The sequence below is a fragment of the Eumetopias jubatus genome, unplaced genomic scaffold (genome assembly GCF_037043125.1).
Source record: "Eumetopias jubatus isolate StellerSeaLion01/CBP00866 unplaced genomic scaffold, mEumJub1_p1.0 scaffold_7, whole genome shotgun sequence".
Taxonomy (NCBI): domain Eukaryota; kingdom Metazoa; phylum Chordata; class Mammalia; order Carnivora; family Otariidae; genus Eumetopias; species Eumetopias jubatus.
In genome coordinates, this window is record NW_028274813.1 from 91,270,858 (window position 1) to 91,285,543 (window position 14,686).

A 14,686-nucleotide genomic window follows, 5' to 3' on the forward strand; every position below is an offset into this window, starting at 1 on the left:
ATAGTATCTTACCCATAGTACTAGAGTATTCATCAGCCTATCAATGCTTGTCCTCTTAAACTTTGTCTTACCACTGTTCTGCATTAATTTAGTGTCAGGACCTGCCAAAATAAAATTAAATAGCAACCTTAAAATGATTTGATAATGTACTACTATCATTATTATTATTTCTTACCATGTCAAATGTTCCTGAAAAGAGAACAGTATGTTTTTCAAAATAATTTAACTTTTATTAAGAACAGGGGTCATTTTTAAGTTGTATACGATTCTCAACTGGTAGCTAAATAACAACCCTGGAGACTGCAAGAGAATTGGTCTCCTTAGAATAGGACAAATCCAGACAGACCTGTGGCTGAAAGGTTTGAGAAATGCTATTTTTCAAAAAGCTGCGTATGGATGTGCTTGGAGTTGAAGGAGTGAAAGGTAACAAGGTCAATCCAAGTGAGGAATAATTTGACATGTTAAAAAGAATGCAGTAATAAACACAACTCAGAACACTGAGATCAAAAATGGAAAGTTAAAATCAGAAATCAAATTTTGGATGTTTTCCAAAAAGATCTAGGGTGCCTTTATGGAGAAACTAGAATAAATGCAAACAAGACATCAGCAAGTAAGCTAAATCTTTATTGTGTATTGCACATTGTGCATATAATATATACTTTTTGTAAGGGCAGGAATTGAATCTTATATTAGCTTTATTTCAGGTAAATACATTCTCTCATATTTACCAAGTCCCTTGTTCAAGTAATTCTAAGAATTATTATTAACTGCCTTAGAGGTATATAACTAGATGATTAACAAAAGAGAATATTAAAATATATTGCTAAGGAAATTCCGTGTAGACACGGAAGATATTAATGGAAGCAATTAAGCATTAATTATATCTAATTCCCCTAGCGTTCCTCTCCACATCATCTTCCCATTACGTCATCAATCCATGTAGCCATTTAATATAGGAGAGAGGGGAATTGAAAGAATTAAAGGGGAGGCACACATAAAATTTTACGCCACCCTAAAAGTCAGGGAAGAATGAGCACATCCTTAGAAGACTTTCATTTACTTAAAATACAAATGGAAACAAAGATTGGGGTCTCATAAAATTCAGTCTGAAGTTGGACACTGTACCCCACTGTCCTATTCCCAACTACTGCTGTGTAAATGAGACCACCCACATTTTCTCGGAATTGTTTATTAAAATCATATGGACACTGAGGGTGGGAAGCATTTCTTGTATAGTAAAGATCACAAAGAGCAAATAAAGTTTGTGATTAGCAAAAGCTGAAAAACTGACAGACCCCAGTTTTGTGCTAAAATTTTACATTTCTTAGGCATACATACACACACAGAGCAGCAGAGAATACACCTAAGAGGTTTTTAAGTATTTATCTAAATATATCTACAGATGCTGATTCACACATCTCTTCTTCTACTCATATCTTCCACTCTTCCAGACAGATCTTGAAAGAATTTCTTTACTCAGCATCCTCTGTTTTCTCAGCTCCTACTCATTACTCAACCTAGTTTCAGATCTAGTGTTATCATCAATACCCTCACCTATCAGCAGCCGTTGACACTTTGACTATTCCATCCTTTTGAAACACACTCTTCCCTTAGCTTCTGTATTACAATGGTCTCCTGCTTTTCTTCCTACCTCTTGTTAACTCCTTCTTTGTCTTCCATGATGCTCACCCCTCTCTACACCGCCACTAACCACCAGGATTCCTTAACACTTGGGTGTAACCTATCTTGTCTTCTTTCTGAATCCACCTTCCCTGGGAAATCTCATCTAAGACCACAGCTCCAATTATCATCTATAGACCAAATGTAAATCTCCAGCTCAGACTGCTCCTCTGAGATCTAAACCCACACATTTAATTCTCTAAGGAATCTTCACCTGGATTCTTCTAAGGCTCCTCAAGCAGCCCTGGTCCAGCCCCACTTGTGACCTTCCCCTGGGGTTCCTTATGTCAGTGAATGGCACCACCATCCATCCAATTGTGAAAGCTGAGAGAAGCCTAGGAGTCTATCTCCATAACTCCCACCTTAGTCCAAAGTACCATCATCTCTCAACTGGACTATGGTAAAAGCTTAGTAATTTTGTCTCCTGCATCCATTCTGCTCCCAGCTTTAATGAAGATTTTTATCCTCCCCAACCCCAATGATATACTCTTTCAAGGACCTGCTATTTACCAACTTTATAAATACTATGGGCAATAATGAGCTTTTCAGATTTCACACACACACACACACACACCATCTGTTTGGAAAACTTTACAATGGTTTCCCAATGCTCTTAGGATAAAGACCAAAGTTCTGGATACAGACCACAAGGTTCTGTATGGTCCAGATCCTATCCACATCTCCAGTCACATGTCTATCTATATCCTCCATGTTCTCCATATTCAACACTGGCCTTCTTAAGTTTTTTTTACCTCACCATTCTCAGTCCTGCCACAGGGCCTTTGTCCACAATGTGACTTTTAAGTAGCTTGCTCTTTCTCTTCATATTCTTCCATTATATACTCTTGTGAGTCCATGTTCTTTTTTTTCCAGAGCACTTATCTCAGTTTGAGGTTATAGATTCATTCTGACAATTATCTGAGATTAAGTTCTCTTACTCCTACCAGAGTCAAAACCACATGAGTGAATGGACTGCATTTGTCTTTGCTGACATTCTTAATCGGAAATGAATAAGAAGTATAGTGCCTGCCACATAGTAGGCACTCAATAAATAACCGTTTGATGAATTTATTAAGTACCTGCTATGTTTCAGGTGATGTGCATATGCACTTTTCATCTATTATCTCAGTTAATGCTTAAAACAATGGGTATTAAGGAGGGCACGTATTGCATGGAGCACTGGGTGTTATACGCAAACAATGAACCATGGAACACTACATCAAAACTAATGATGTACTGTACGGTAATTAACATAATAAAACAAACAATTGGACAAAAAATAAATAAAACAATCCAATTAATTAGGTATTATTACCCTTAATTCACTAATAATGAAACAAGCTTAAAGTATTTAAGTAACTTGCCTGAGATTTCTTGTCTAGTAAGTATCAGAACCAGAATTCAAACCCAGACATATCTAACTTGGAAGCTCTTTGCTCTTCACCACTGTTTTTAAAACTATATGAAATACTTCATTAGTTCATTAATTCACTGACTCATTCAATCAATGTGTATTTAAGACTGACTCATTCAGATTCCAAACAGGAAATAGATGATGCACTGAACAAGGATAACTGGAGAAAAAAAATTTTTTTTTCTAAAATGACTCTTTACAAAAGTGTGGGTGGGGGTGTAGGAGAAGCAAAAGGTTCATGGTAACCAAAGACTTAGAAGCAATCAGGATGTTTCTCTAAGCTAGAAGGGAGTGGTTACTGGAGCCTAAAGGACAGTATAGAGTTTGCAGCCTTTAAGAAAGAGTGACTTTGGGTGCCTGGGTGGCTCAGTTGGTTAAGTGACTGCCTTTGGCTCAGGTCATGATCCTGGAGTCCCGGGATCAAGTCCCACATCGGGCTCCCTGCTCAGCGGGGAGCCTGCTTCTCCCTCTGACCCTCTTCCCTCTCGTGCTCTCTCTCATTCTCTCTCTCTCAAATAAATAAATAAAATCTTTAAAAAAAAAAAAAAAAGAGTGACTTTAGGTTGAGGGACATAGCCAGCCTGAAGTGACTACTTAGGGAGGAAGTCTGGGGGAATAAATACCTTGACCTCAGTCTTCTTTCTCCCTTTGATCTCTTTCCATGGATCCCCAGTGACAGAGCCTAATTAGAAGCCAAAATTCAAGGAAACCTATTAGTGTAAACCATACAAATCAGCCTCCCAAGGCAGAAAGAAGAGTGGAAAAACGTGACAGTAGATCTGGAGGGGCAAATGGAAGACATCTAGGAAAAAAATCTACTGTGTACCAAAATGGTGCTGGATTCCTTAAATGGATTCCTTAAATGAATAAGACTCCTCCACTCAGAAACAAGATTTCCAGCTCTCTTGAGTGGAAGAAAAGTTATTACCAGGGAGGCATGGCCTAGCTGTTAATGTATATTAGAGCCCCATAAATTATAGGTTTGTAAAGTAAACCATGTCTGTGCCAACTATATTCTTTACACAATCTTTAGTGATAGTTATAACCAGAGTAATATAGAAAGAATAGTTAATAATTCATTTGGATAACTTTCATAAGATCTAAGGGTTCACCTGGAACTAGTTCCCCAAATTAGATTTCTTAAGACTTGGGGGTTCTGAGACACTCATCTGTTCAAATCTGACATTGACCAAACCAACCATTCCTCCACCTGTCACTATTCTAGCTAAGCTTTCTATTAACATTCATGCCCAGACTAAAGTCAATGCAGGCATTCTCAGCTTTACAAATATCTGCCCCATGAAGAAGATCTAACCCATAGCACAAAAAGAAGAGGATACTGCCCCACTCCCACCTACCAAGATCCAAAGAGCATTACATCAGACCAAACCTCAGTCTATGGGGCAGGCAGTGCAGTCAGAATTGATGCTGGATGGAAGAAGCAGGGAAGGAAGGAGAGTAACATTTGTCAAGCATCCTCTGCCATATGCATTGTCTCCCTGAGCCTTTAGAGTGACTCTCTAATGTACTCATTACCCCCATGTTACAGCAGAAGAAACTAAAGCTTGGGAAGTTGAAGTAACCACAGCTTAACATCCTACAGCTGGTAAACAAATCTGAACCCAGCTCTGTCCAATTCTAATTCTGTGAACTTCCTGTTATACTTCTCGGGGGGAGACCTGTTCAATTTACCACCCCACTTCATTCTATGTAGGCGCATTTTCCCAGAGCAAAACTTATGGAGAAAAACTTGGCCCCTGAGTGGCTCACACAGCTGTCCTAGCATTACATGCTGTAATTGAACCATAGTCCTGAATTAGTCATTCCAAACAAGTTCACAAAAATGCAAACACAACGTTGGGCTATAGCCCATTCTGGGAATGAAGCCCCCCAACTTCTGTGATGACAGGGAGCAAACCAGGAGGGCCCTTCCCACTAAAGAAGCTTCAAGAAATCTCCCTCTCATTATGTGGGAAGATAAAGGAGGGTAATATATGAGCCTAGCTCTTTCTCTTAATGCAAGAAAGATGCAAATAAGAAAATATGTGATCACAGGTTCATTTCCCCAACAAATAAAAGCATCTGATGAGCGAATTATGAAAGCGGATTTGTCCCCAGATAAAAGCCCATATACTGCCATACTTCTAGGGATTTCTCAAGTCCTTACAATGGCAATACCCCAAGCAGCAAGAGCCTTGCTAACACCCACAGCTGAGAGTATTTAGGAGGAATTGGGAGGACTTTTCTAGGTTTGGAACACTTTTGAGTCTTTAATAAACATTTGTTGTTGTTGAGGAAAGTCAGTTAGGAAAAACATTCCAATTTTGATTGCACATATAGTCAATGGACCCAAAAACACATCTTAATTTGATGTCATAATAAACAGGATTTTTAAAAATCAAGGGCTGGCAATGGAAGCCATGAGTACAATTTGAGTGGCTTTATGTAATGGGGCTACTGTAAGCTTCCTTAGCAGGAGAATGCCACCTTGGGCCTGTAGAGATAAAGTCAAGACAGGAAAAGTGTCCAGTAGGAAGAGTTAAGAGGCACTTTCCCTCCCTCCCTACCTCCCGCCCCCATCTCTGTCATGCACAGTCTTTCCAGGCCCCACTGTCCTGCTGACAAATGGTAGAAGAAGCTGCAGAGTATAAGCAGAAATGATTGCAGGATCTCCAAGAAAGCTCTTCCAAAAGGATTGCTTGACCTTGCAAACTACAAAATTAACAGCAGAGCAGGGTTGGGGGGGGGGACTTGTTTCACACTCTTCCCCCACTTTAAAGGCTGGTGGATTAATATATAAAATGATGGGAATGATTGAGATGAAGTTAAAGAAAGAGAAATTAAACAGTATCTAGCACCCACTGAGCAATTAAAGCCCAAGCACCCCTTAAGAATGAGTTCACGATGCCAGTGGTTCCTCACACAGGGGAGCCCCGCCCAGACTAACCCTCTGCAGTCAACCCGGAGCAGCATCTTTTGTAGAACAAAAGCACCTTCCTCATCCAACCTGAAGAGGTGCAGACTGCCCATGCACACCTCAGGACAGGTTCCCCATAACCGAGCCGGGGCAGTCAGCTGTACCTGCAAAAATAACCATTCCAAAACACCAGCTGGTGTTTCTCAGGATGCAGCCCCTCAGGACTATATTCTCATTGTTGAGGCAGTGCTTGCTGTCCTTCCAGGAGAGAACTCCCGTGAATTTATCTAATTTGTTGTTAGGCGCCTCACAGACCACAATCCCTGTAAAATAAAAAACAAAAACGAAAACCTGTTTATGACTCACCTCAAACTCTCTTTAGCAATCCATCGTACTGTGTTACCACCCTCCTTCTAATACACAGGATATTTTGTTCCTTGTCTTTTAGACAGTGCAGTGCTATGTATACAAGACTGTGCTAGGAAAAATAAGCTTGGTGGGGGGGGCGAGGGGAGTACAAAGATGGAAATCTATCAAGTGTTTTAAACACAGCTTTCTGCACTTTCCAAGTAAGAATAGAAACCTTGAGAGCCATGGATTTTTTTTCCCCTAAATAAAAATCACTCCTTTCTACTTCTAGTTTGCAAAAATGATTTCTGAAAACATAAAGCAGGGACTGTCCTGAAAGCTTTTTTTCCCTCCGTCTCTTTTTACTTACTGTGAACTTTCACACAGGTTAAGATGGCATGCTTCCAGCTTCACAATCAAAGTTAATCAGGTCTTTCTAGGCTCATCATCAGAATTTCAGGGGGATCCTATGATGTCCCACCCCCAAGAAACCTGGGTCTTGTTTGCCACATGTGCCTGAGAATGCATGTGATTCCTTTCAGCTGTTCTATGCTTCTTATCTTGATTAGATGCAGAATTCTGGGGACCCTCAAAGCTACCATATAACTTGTCCCAACCTGGCCAGAAGACATTTCTAGTTTTTTTAATTCCAGGTCCATTCCAAACCAAGGGTGTGCCCATTCCAAATCAATAAATCAATTCGTTCCATTATTTCAATAAGAAAATACACTTTCAGAGTGGGGGTTCTTTTGACAGAAAGAGAAACCAGAAATAATTTTGCAGGGACCCTGTCACAACATGAAACTATTAGATTAAATGCATTACAAATGGTTGGGCTTAAACTTTTATAAGAAATGAATACCGAGACTTGAAAGACAGAGGGAGAGATGAAGGAAAGGGGGAAGGAATGAAAAAGGAAGGCAGTGGATAGATCCAAATGGGCTCAAACCCAACTCGGGTGAGATTAGCACCTTGCAAGAACAATAAAAATACACAGATTGAATCAAAGCCAAGAGGGTAGGTTGGAACATACAAAGTGGCATTTGAGAAATTACAAAGGAAGTCTTCAGCACCAACTGAAGAGAAAGGAGGCCAGCCCAGCCAAGAGAACCTCTGTAGTACTCTGTCACACTACTCACTGAGCACCTGAACTTAGAGGTTTACACGGACACCCGTCCTTCCTACAGTGATATCTTTTCCTTTTAAAGCTCTTAGAGGTGACAGTAGCCAGTTTTCATATGGCCTGATCACTCCTGATTAACCAGATCACTAACACTGGATCTTGCATGAAAAACACAAAAACAAAAACCAGAAAGGAGTGAAGGACTCAGGCCCTCAGGACTACTTTTTCCAAACTCCATTTTCTTTTCCCCAGTTATAACAAAATTGCTACTTAAACAACCCCAACTCAACAACATTCACTGGCAGCTTCCTAGACATCCAACACTAAATGAGAGTGTTGGCAAGAGGATGTGGGCAAGGCTAGATAACCTGTACAATGTTGTTTTTTATACAACGGGATGTGACTAAATTCTGGTTGCTCCCATTATGGCCTATTACTAATATTAAAAAGTAAATTGAGACTGATTTCAGTTGGCCCAAGTTGTTTGGACAATTAGGTTGCAGAAGAGGGGATTTTTTTTTTCTAAATTCTAAGAATTCATTACCTTTTTCTTCTTGACCAATAATTTTCATTCCTAAATTTTGTTAGAAGCTTGAATTGAGTAGCCCCAGCAAAACCTACAAAAAATATCAGGTGATAGGAACCCTTAAAACTTACTCCAGTTCCTGACCCAAGACTCAACTTCTCAAGTCTTCAAAGTTAGCCACCAAAAAATAAATAAATAAAAATGTGTTTTCTGCAAAAAACAACACAATACACAGTCCCTGCCAAAAGGAATATAAAAAACAGGCTCCTTTGGTCATTTTTATTGTCGCAAGGAGCGACTGACATGGAGACAAATACAGCCTTGAACATGTTGGCTCACTCCTCCGTAGCCTCAAGGCTCATCTACTTCTGGCCTGACACCAAGGGTGTGGTTCTAGACAGACACAGGCAGTAAGCCCAAGGGGTTCTGCCTAAGCTCTTGAAGGCCAAGTCCCAATTCAGCCTTTCTCAAAGAGTGTGGTCCCACTGATTTAAGTACTAAATACAGAGCCTGGTCAAAACAAAATGGGGTGTGGGGGGAAACAAAGCCAAACTACATCTTTTGTCTTCAAAAGTGCTCAGCTTCCCCTTTCTTAGCCTTGTTAGGATCAAATACTTCCAAACTTCTTTTCTTCCCTTTTCCAAAAAAGGGTGACTAGTTTCCTCTGAAGGGAGCACTGTATTCATTTCTGTATCCCCATAACTTATCATACTGCCTACACAATAAATATTTGTTAGAGAAATAGGGGGAAAAAATCATATGGCTTCAAAAGAGAGGTTGGGAAATGAGATGGGAGCTAGAGTAGATCTAAGATGAATGAAAGAAGTGGGTATATTTCCATGGTAATTATGATAAAGAGGATTGGAAGACCTAAATGCCTAACCACCGTGGGGGGCTTAGGTTGGCCTAACTCTAAAGAGATACAAATAGATCTGGGGACAAAAGTGGGAACCTTAAAGCACATTAGAAGCAACCAAATATATACCCTAGCCATAAAGCATAATAAGGAGTAGGGAAAAACTTAGGACCCTTTCACCTTTTGCTAACAGTATCAGAGAAGAGTTAGAGGCAGTAAACAGTTTGACAATGGATGAGAAGACAGTTTAGGAAAAATAGCATTTTCTCTCAGATAGTTATTCACTGAAAACATGACTTTGTGCTCTAATCTTTAATGGACAATAAAACAACTGGGAAAAATCATGTCAATAATGAAATAGAAATATAACCAAACTAGCTAGTTTTACTTGTTTGCCCCTCTGAAGAGAACAGACATGAAAGCAGATAGTAACTCACCCAGTTCACAATCACACAGAAATGTTCTAGGTCCATCCTAAACAAAATCCACAAGATATCATTCTCAACCTCCCTCTGCACTCTAAACTGAGTCCTCTGGGTTGCTGGTTAATTACCAACCTAATAACCTTCTTGAACTAAAGCATTTATGTCAAAGTGGAAATCTATAGTTTATCATGAAAATGGAACTCAGTACCCAATACTCCATGATTTTCCAGAGAAGCTGACTTTATTTCCTTCTGTATATTATTACTAGCATATTTCTTGATTATCTGCACTGCAACTCTTCAACAAGACAAATTATCTACTGAATAAGACATCATCATTGCCATTCAGGAGTTTCTCCAGCCAAGAATTTCTCTGAGTTTAGAAGACTGTCCACTGTTGTTGCTCTAATGATGTGATAAATATATTTTTTTCTTAGAAAGAAGAGTGTCACCTTCCTATTTTCTAAAGTCTCTTCATTCTTCAAACTTCAAGCCTCAGCCACCCATCATCGCTATCATAATGGCCATATAAATACCAGCAGTAAAGAGGAAAGTTATTGGTTGGGCTGTGCTTCTGTCCAGGTGAACGGGAAATTATCCAGTAAGTAAAAAGTCTTAAGATGCTAATCAAGCCTTTTTGTTTTTTTAAACAAAGAGATGCTTGTTTTTATGTGTTTGAATTACACACATGCTATTCTTTAGAAAGGACCACAAAATACACAAAGATTCCTGAAATAAAGAGTCAACCCTTCCCTGGTTCAGAACTCAGTATTAAGAGTCATACAAACTATGTAAACTTGTCATAAGTTGCAAAAAAACAGATCCTAGTCCAGTCAGTAACAATATGCAACAGATTCTTAAACACTTGGACAATTTACATCTAGGGCTTTCCCCAAGGCATAAAAATGTCCAGTTTACAAATGTATAATTGATGACTATCTCCAGTTACTTATTTATAAAAAGCTTTTCAATTCCCAAAAGACTTTAACATGAAAAATCAAGGCCCACTCTATTTTCATACTTGTTATATCAGATCAAGTTGTTTTTTCTTACAAAATTTAATAGACAATATATCAATTATTTTCTGATGTTTTCAATGTATGAAAATATTTATGTGACAATTTTTTAAATAAGTAGATTTACCCACCAAAACTCAAAACTGCCTTGCATGTACTGTTCTCTATGTTTGGCCAACTCTTCTTTAAACTCTTGTCAGGGATCCTGACATTCAAGATCACTGAGAACATTGCTGCTTTTTAAAAATATGATGATGCCACTGGATTCCTGGATGGACTTGATCTCCGGTAATTAATTTTGTACCTTTAGTTTTAGAGTATTCTTAAAATTTATTTCTTCTCCTGATCAGGAGCTAAGTTGTCATGGTAATCCTCTCCCTCTCCGATGCTGCCTTTCTTCTTGTAGTTTACAGCCTCTTGAGGCCTTCCACAGAATAGGCTTTGCCAGCAGTCTTGGGTTCGTATTCTGGCTCCTCCACTTAGTAACCATATGACATTGGAAAAAGCTTTCAACTTATCTGAGTCTCAGATTCCTTGCCCATAAATTGGAAGCAGTAATAATCTCTTCATCGCCAGGCTATAAGGATTTCATAAGATAATGTGTGCAGTTACTTAGCACAGTGCCTGGTGTCAATATTATGTTGAAGGCCTGAGAACCTTAGGACCTTTACCTAATTAAAGGCTTCTTTGGGAATGAGCACTTATTCAAGTCTGTCTTCTCTGCTGGGCTATAAGCTCTATGAAAACAAGGCCTGGGTCTGACTTATTAACCACTGTATCTGCAGGCTTAGCAAATCCCTTATCATTATGTTAAATATATATTTACTGAGTAAATGAACAGATGACTGAAAGAATGAATGAAAGGAAAGAATGAATGAAAGCCCTAAAGAGGTCACTAGCAAGACACTGTCCTTGGATTTGGGTGCAAAAGTGGGAAGACAGGGAGACTTACAAGAGATATCCTAGGCCCTAGCCATCTCAGTTTTGAGCTTTGGTGTCCTCAGTGGGGACTTCTCTAGGAACAGCAGTGGGAAACTGAGGTCTTCAAATACTTGGAAGATGTGCACTTATGACTCAAGGACAAAAAACTGTAGTTTGGTGCTAGAGAAAGTATTTTGGCCAAGTCTCAGAAGAAAAACCACATGGTAACTAGAAGCAAAAATAATATCATACCCAGATTTGCCCAGAAGTCACAAGCTAAAAGATATACTTAGCCCAGACAGAACATGGGAAAGGGCGTGCCTCACATGTCTGTCTCATCTATTAGACCATGCCACAGCTAGTCAGGGCATTTCCAAATGTACACAATGTTGATATCATGCTTTTAGTTTAAACTAAAGGATGCAGTATGTGGTTTTAATTCCCATGACTCAAGCAAGTTTTTTCTGATCAGAGGAAAACCTAAAATCTACTGATACCCATTATGACAAAGGTGGACAGAGAAGACAAAAAAAGGGGGAGGTAGGAAAAGAACGGAGGAAAAGGATCAAAAGAAACTGGATAATATATATGGAGATATTTTATAATCCTACATACTTTGTACTTCATCTTGTCCCTAGGAGATGCTTAATAGACTTTATAAGCTAATTAATACGGACAGAGTGATGGAAAGAGAAAAGATGAAGAATTACAGAAAATGAGACAATGCACGTACAGAGCTAACATAAGTAAGCTAACAAAGAGGGGAAGAAGAAGATGAAAACAGAAAGGGAGGAAAGAAAGGAGGGAAATGGTGGAACGGGTAGGGAAATGTGTGCATGTACTGCATAGTGTGTGACTGTGTGTCAGAGAGTCAGGGAGACACTGAAATGAACATGTCTAAACTAGGGCTTAAAAATAAGAGCATTCACGGGAAGGATTTAGAGTTTACTAACTGTCCCACCTCTTTAAAGACTTTCCATACCACATCTTGCATCACCCTCCTGGGCTTTAAATTTGGCTGCTAACAGGGAAAATCTAATTTGTATATTGTATGTAATTTATTTCCCCTTAATCCCTCTATTTATTCCAAGATGCTTTCTTGGAAACAGGAAATTATATTTTAATAAAGTTAAACCTGTAAAATACCATATTGCCTTAAACTTTAAGGTAGATTAAAATTCAACCCAAAATTCAAGAATGAACGAGAAAATTCAGCAAAAATCTGGTTCTTAGCCCAGAAGTGTACCAGCCTTATGAATCTGGCATTACGTGTTTTCTGAGAAGTGACCACAGTTTAAGTATAAATGATTTTTTTTAAAAGTCTGTGTTGCCTTTGAGACAACGATTATATGTTAGAAATTTGTTGAGTTACCTATGCTCTGTGAAGCAAATTCAAGCTACATCTAGTAATAATTATGAACACACTTTAAAAATAAATTGTATGAGGTAGTTAAAAAGACTATTTTTATATATAAGCAAGTTTCTTAAGCTTTCAGGATACTCCCATCTGTGAGAAAGGAACTGTTCTAGGTGAGGAAATGTTTTCTTGCCTCAGCCTGAGCAGCACCACTTGTATTGGCTTAAATTTTGTGCTTCTGTGTTAAATTTTGTTTAAAAAAGGATTCTGAAGTAACGACATTATACACCAGATGATCCCTCTCTCAACCACCTGCCCTCCAAGAGGAGGGGACCCAGCACTCTTGCTTTATCTTGCAAGTTCCCATCAGGAAGCTTCTGTCTCACCCCATCCTTCCACCCACCATTCCCAATCCCTCTACCTTAGGCCCCTCTTACTTGTCTTTCTGGGGCCTGATGCTGATTCTGACCCCTAATCTCTGGCATTTGCAACCATTTATTCACACATTGAACAAGTATTTCCTGAGCACCTACTATGCAATAGGCATTGTTCTAGGAACTTGCTATATATCAGTGAGCAAAACAAAGATCCCTGTGCAGTTTACATTACTGCAAGTAGAGATGGATAATAAAAAATAAACTTAGAAAATAAGCAAGTTTTAGAATATGCCAGATGGTGATATGTGCTATGAGAAAAAGAAAACGCTGAACAGGGTAGAAGGGATTGAGAGTAAGAGGAGTCATACTCTGACTGAGAAGGAGGGTTCTTGGCCCCATTCCTGCAGTTGCATGTAAGAAATCAACCTAATCCAGCCTGGCCCTTGATATCCTATCTTGGCATTGACCTATGATCAGAGTTCTTGGAGAGTACAGTAAAGGCAGTTAGCACTCAACAAATATCCCTACTTGTTATTTCCCAGCCTCTCTTGCAGTTAGGCCAGGCCCACGTGGCTCATGCTGGCCAATGAAATGTGAGAGGAAGAAGCAGTTAAAAGTCAGCGTGTCTCTTTCATCTAGTCATTGCTTTAATGTGGTAACCTTAGAGGCCATTGGTCTAGGCACCATGGATCTAAGATGGAGAAGGCTGCCTGACCTAACATCAGAAGGTGACATGAACAAGAAATAACCTTCTGGTGTTTACACCACTAAGATTTCAGGGTTGTCTGAAGTGAATCACAGTATAGGCTATTTGTGCCAATATCTAAGAAAGAAAGTGAACTGGGTAATTATAACAATCATTTTCTGCTTTTTTATGGTAAAGAAAACTAAAAAGAATGAATTTTTACTTCTTTATAGATCAACAGAGGAATAAAGGTACAATTCTGCCAAGAAAGAAATGAGTAATGAGAAATTATATTTAGGTTGCCCTTTTAGGACTCCATAAATATTCTATGAAATATTTTAAGCAAGTATTTTGATTCATGAACACAATTTACTTTTCTTGGATTCTTGTAACAGTAAAATTTCATTGAAAAAATTACTTAGTAGAAAATGTGTAATTTGTTTTACTCTAATCAAAATATTTCTTGGGCCATTCAAAGTTTCCTGTCTATTCCCCTGACTTAAATCCCAAACTAGGGGAACATTTTTTTTCTATAAACATGTATTATAACAGCACTCATTTAAGAGAGGTTAAAATAGTAACAGAATCCAGACAGAGTTTATAAGCGAATGCAAAGCACAGGCAATATAAACTCTAAGCTGTGCATTGGGGAAATTTTATAATATAAATTTGCCTGCGCTTTAACTCATGGGATCATGCTAAGACCCTTGACCACATTTTCCTTTAGTGGACTCAAAAGAAAACATTTTGGATGACAGTCTCAAACTCAAAGATTCATTAATAAATAAAACCAATCTATACGGAAATATTCATACTCAATTCCAGACATACAAGTTTGTAAAACAAGAGATCACTAAGCAATGGGAGGAAGACCCCAAAGATTCTCCCAAGACCTGTCATGGTGCCTATAGTCCTGCCATTAATGGTTCTTTCCTTTGACTCTTGACGGATTTTGTTTCTCTGTGACAGCTTTAACAGCAAAGAACGAGACCTAACTGGAACAGAACAGGCAGAAATGGTTCCCCATGCTGAGGAGAAGGGA

General features: G+C 38.8%; 1 protein-coding gene across 5 annotated transcripts in view; it reads right to left on the reverse strand.

Moving 5' to 3' along the window:
• Positions 1–14,686, reverse strand: part of ATP8B4 (ATPase phospholipid transporting 8B4 (putative)) — a 301,636-nt gene that overhangs the window by 111,037 nt on the left and 175,913 nt on the right. For all 5 annotated transcript variants that reach the window (XM_028100015.2, XM_028100016.2, XM_028100011.2 and 2 more), the window contains 2 exons: positions 6,176–6,334; positions 13–101 (listed from right to left, as the gene is read on the reverse strand). In XM_028100015.2, the coding sequence (XP_027955816.1) occupies positions 13–101; positions 6,176–6,334 (248 nt within the window). The remainder of the gene's footprint in view (positions 1–12; positions 102–6,175; positions 6,335–14,686) is intronic.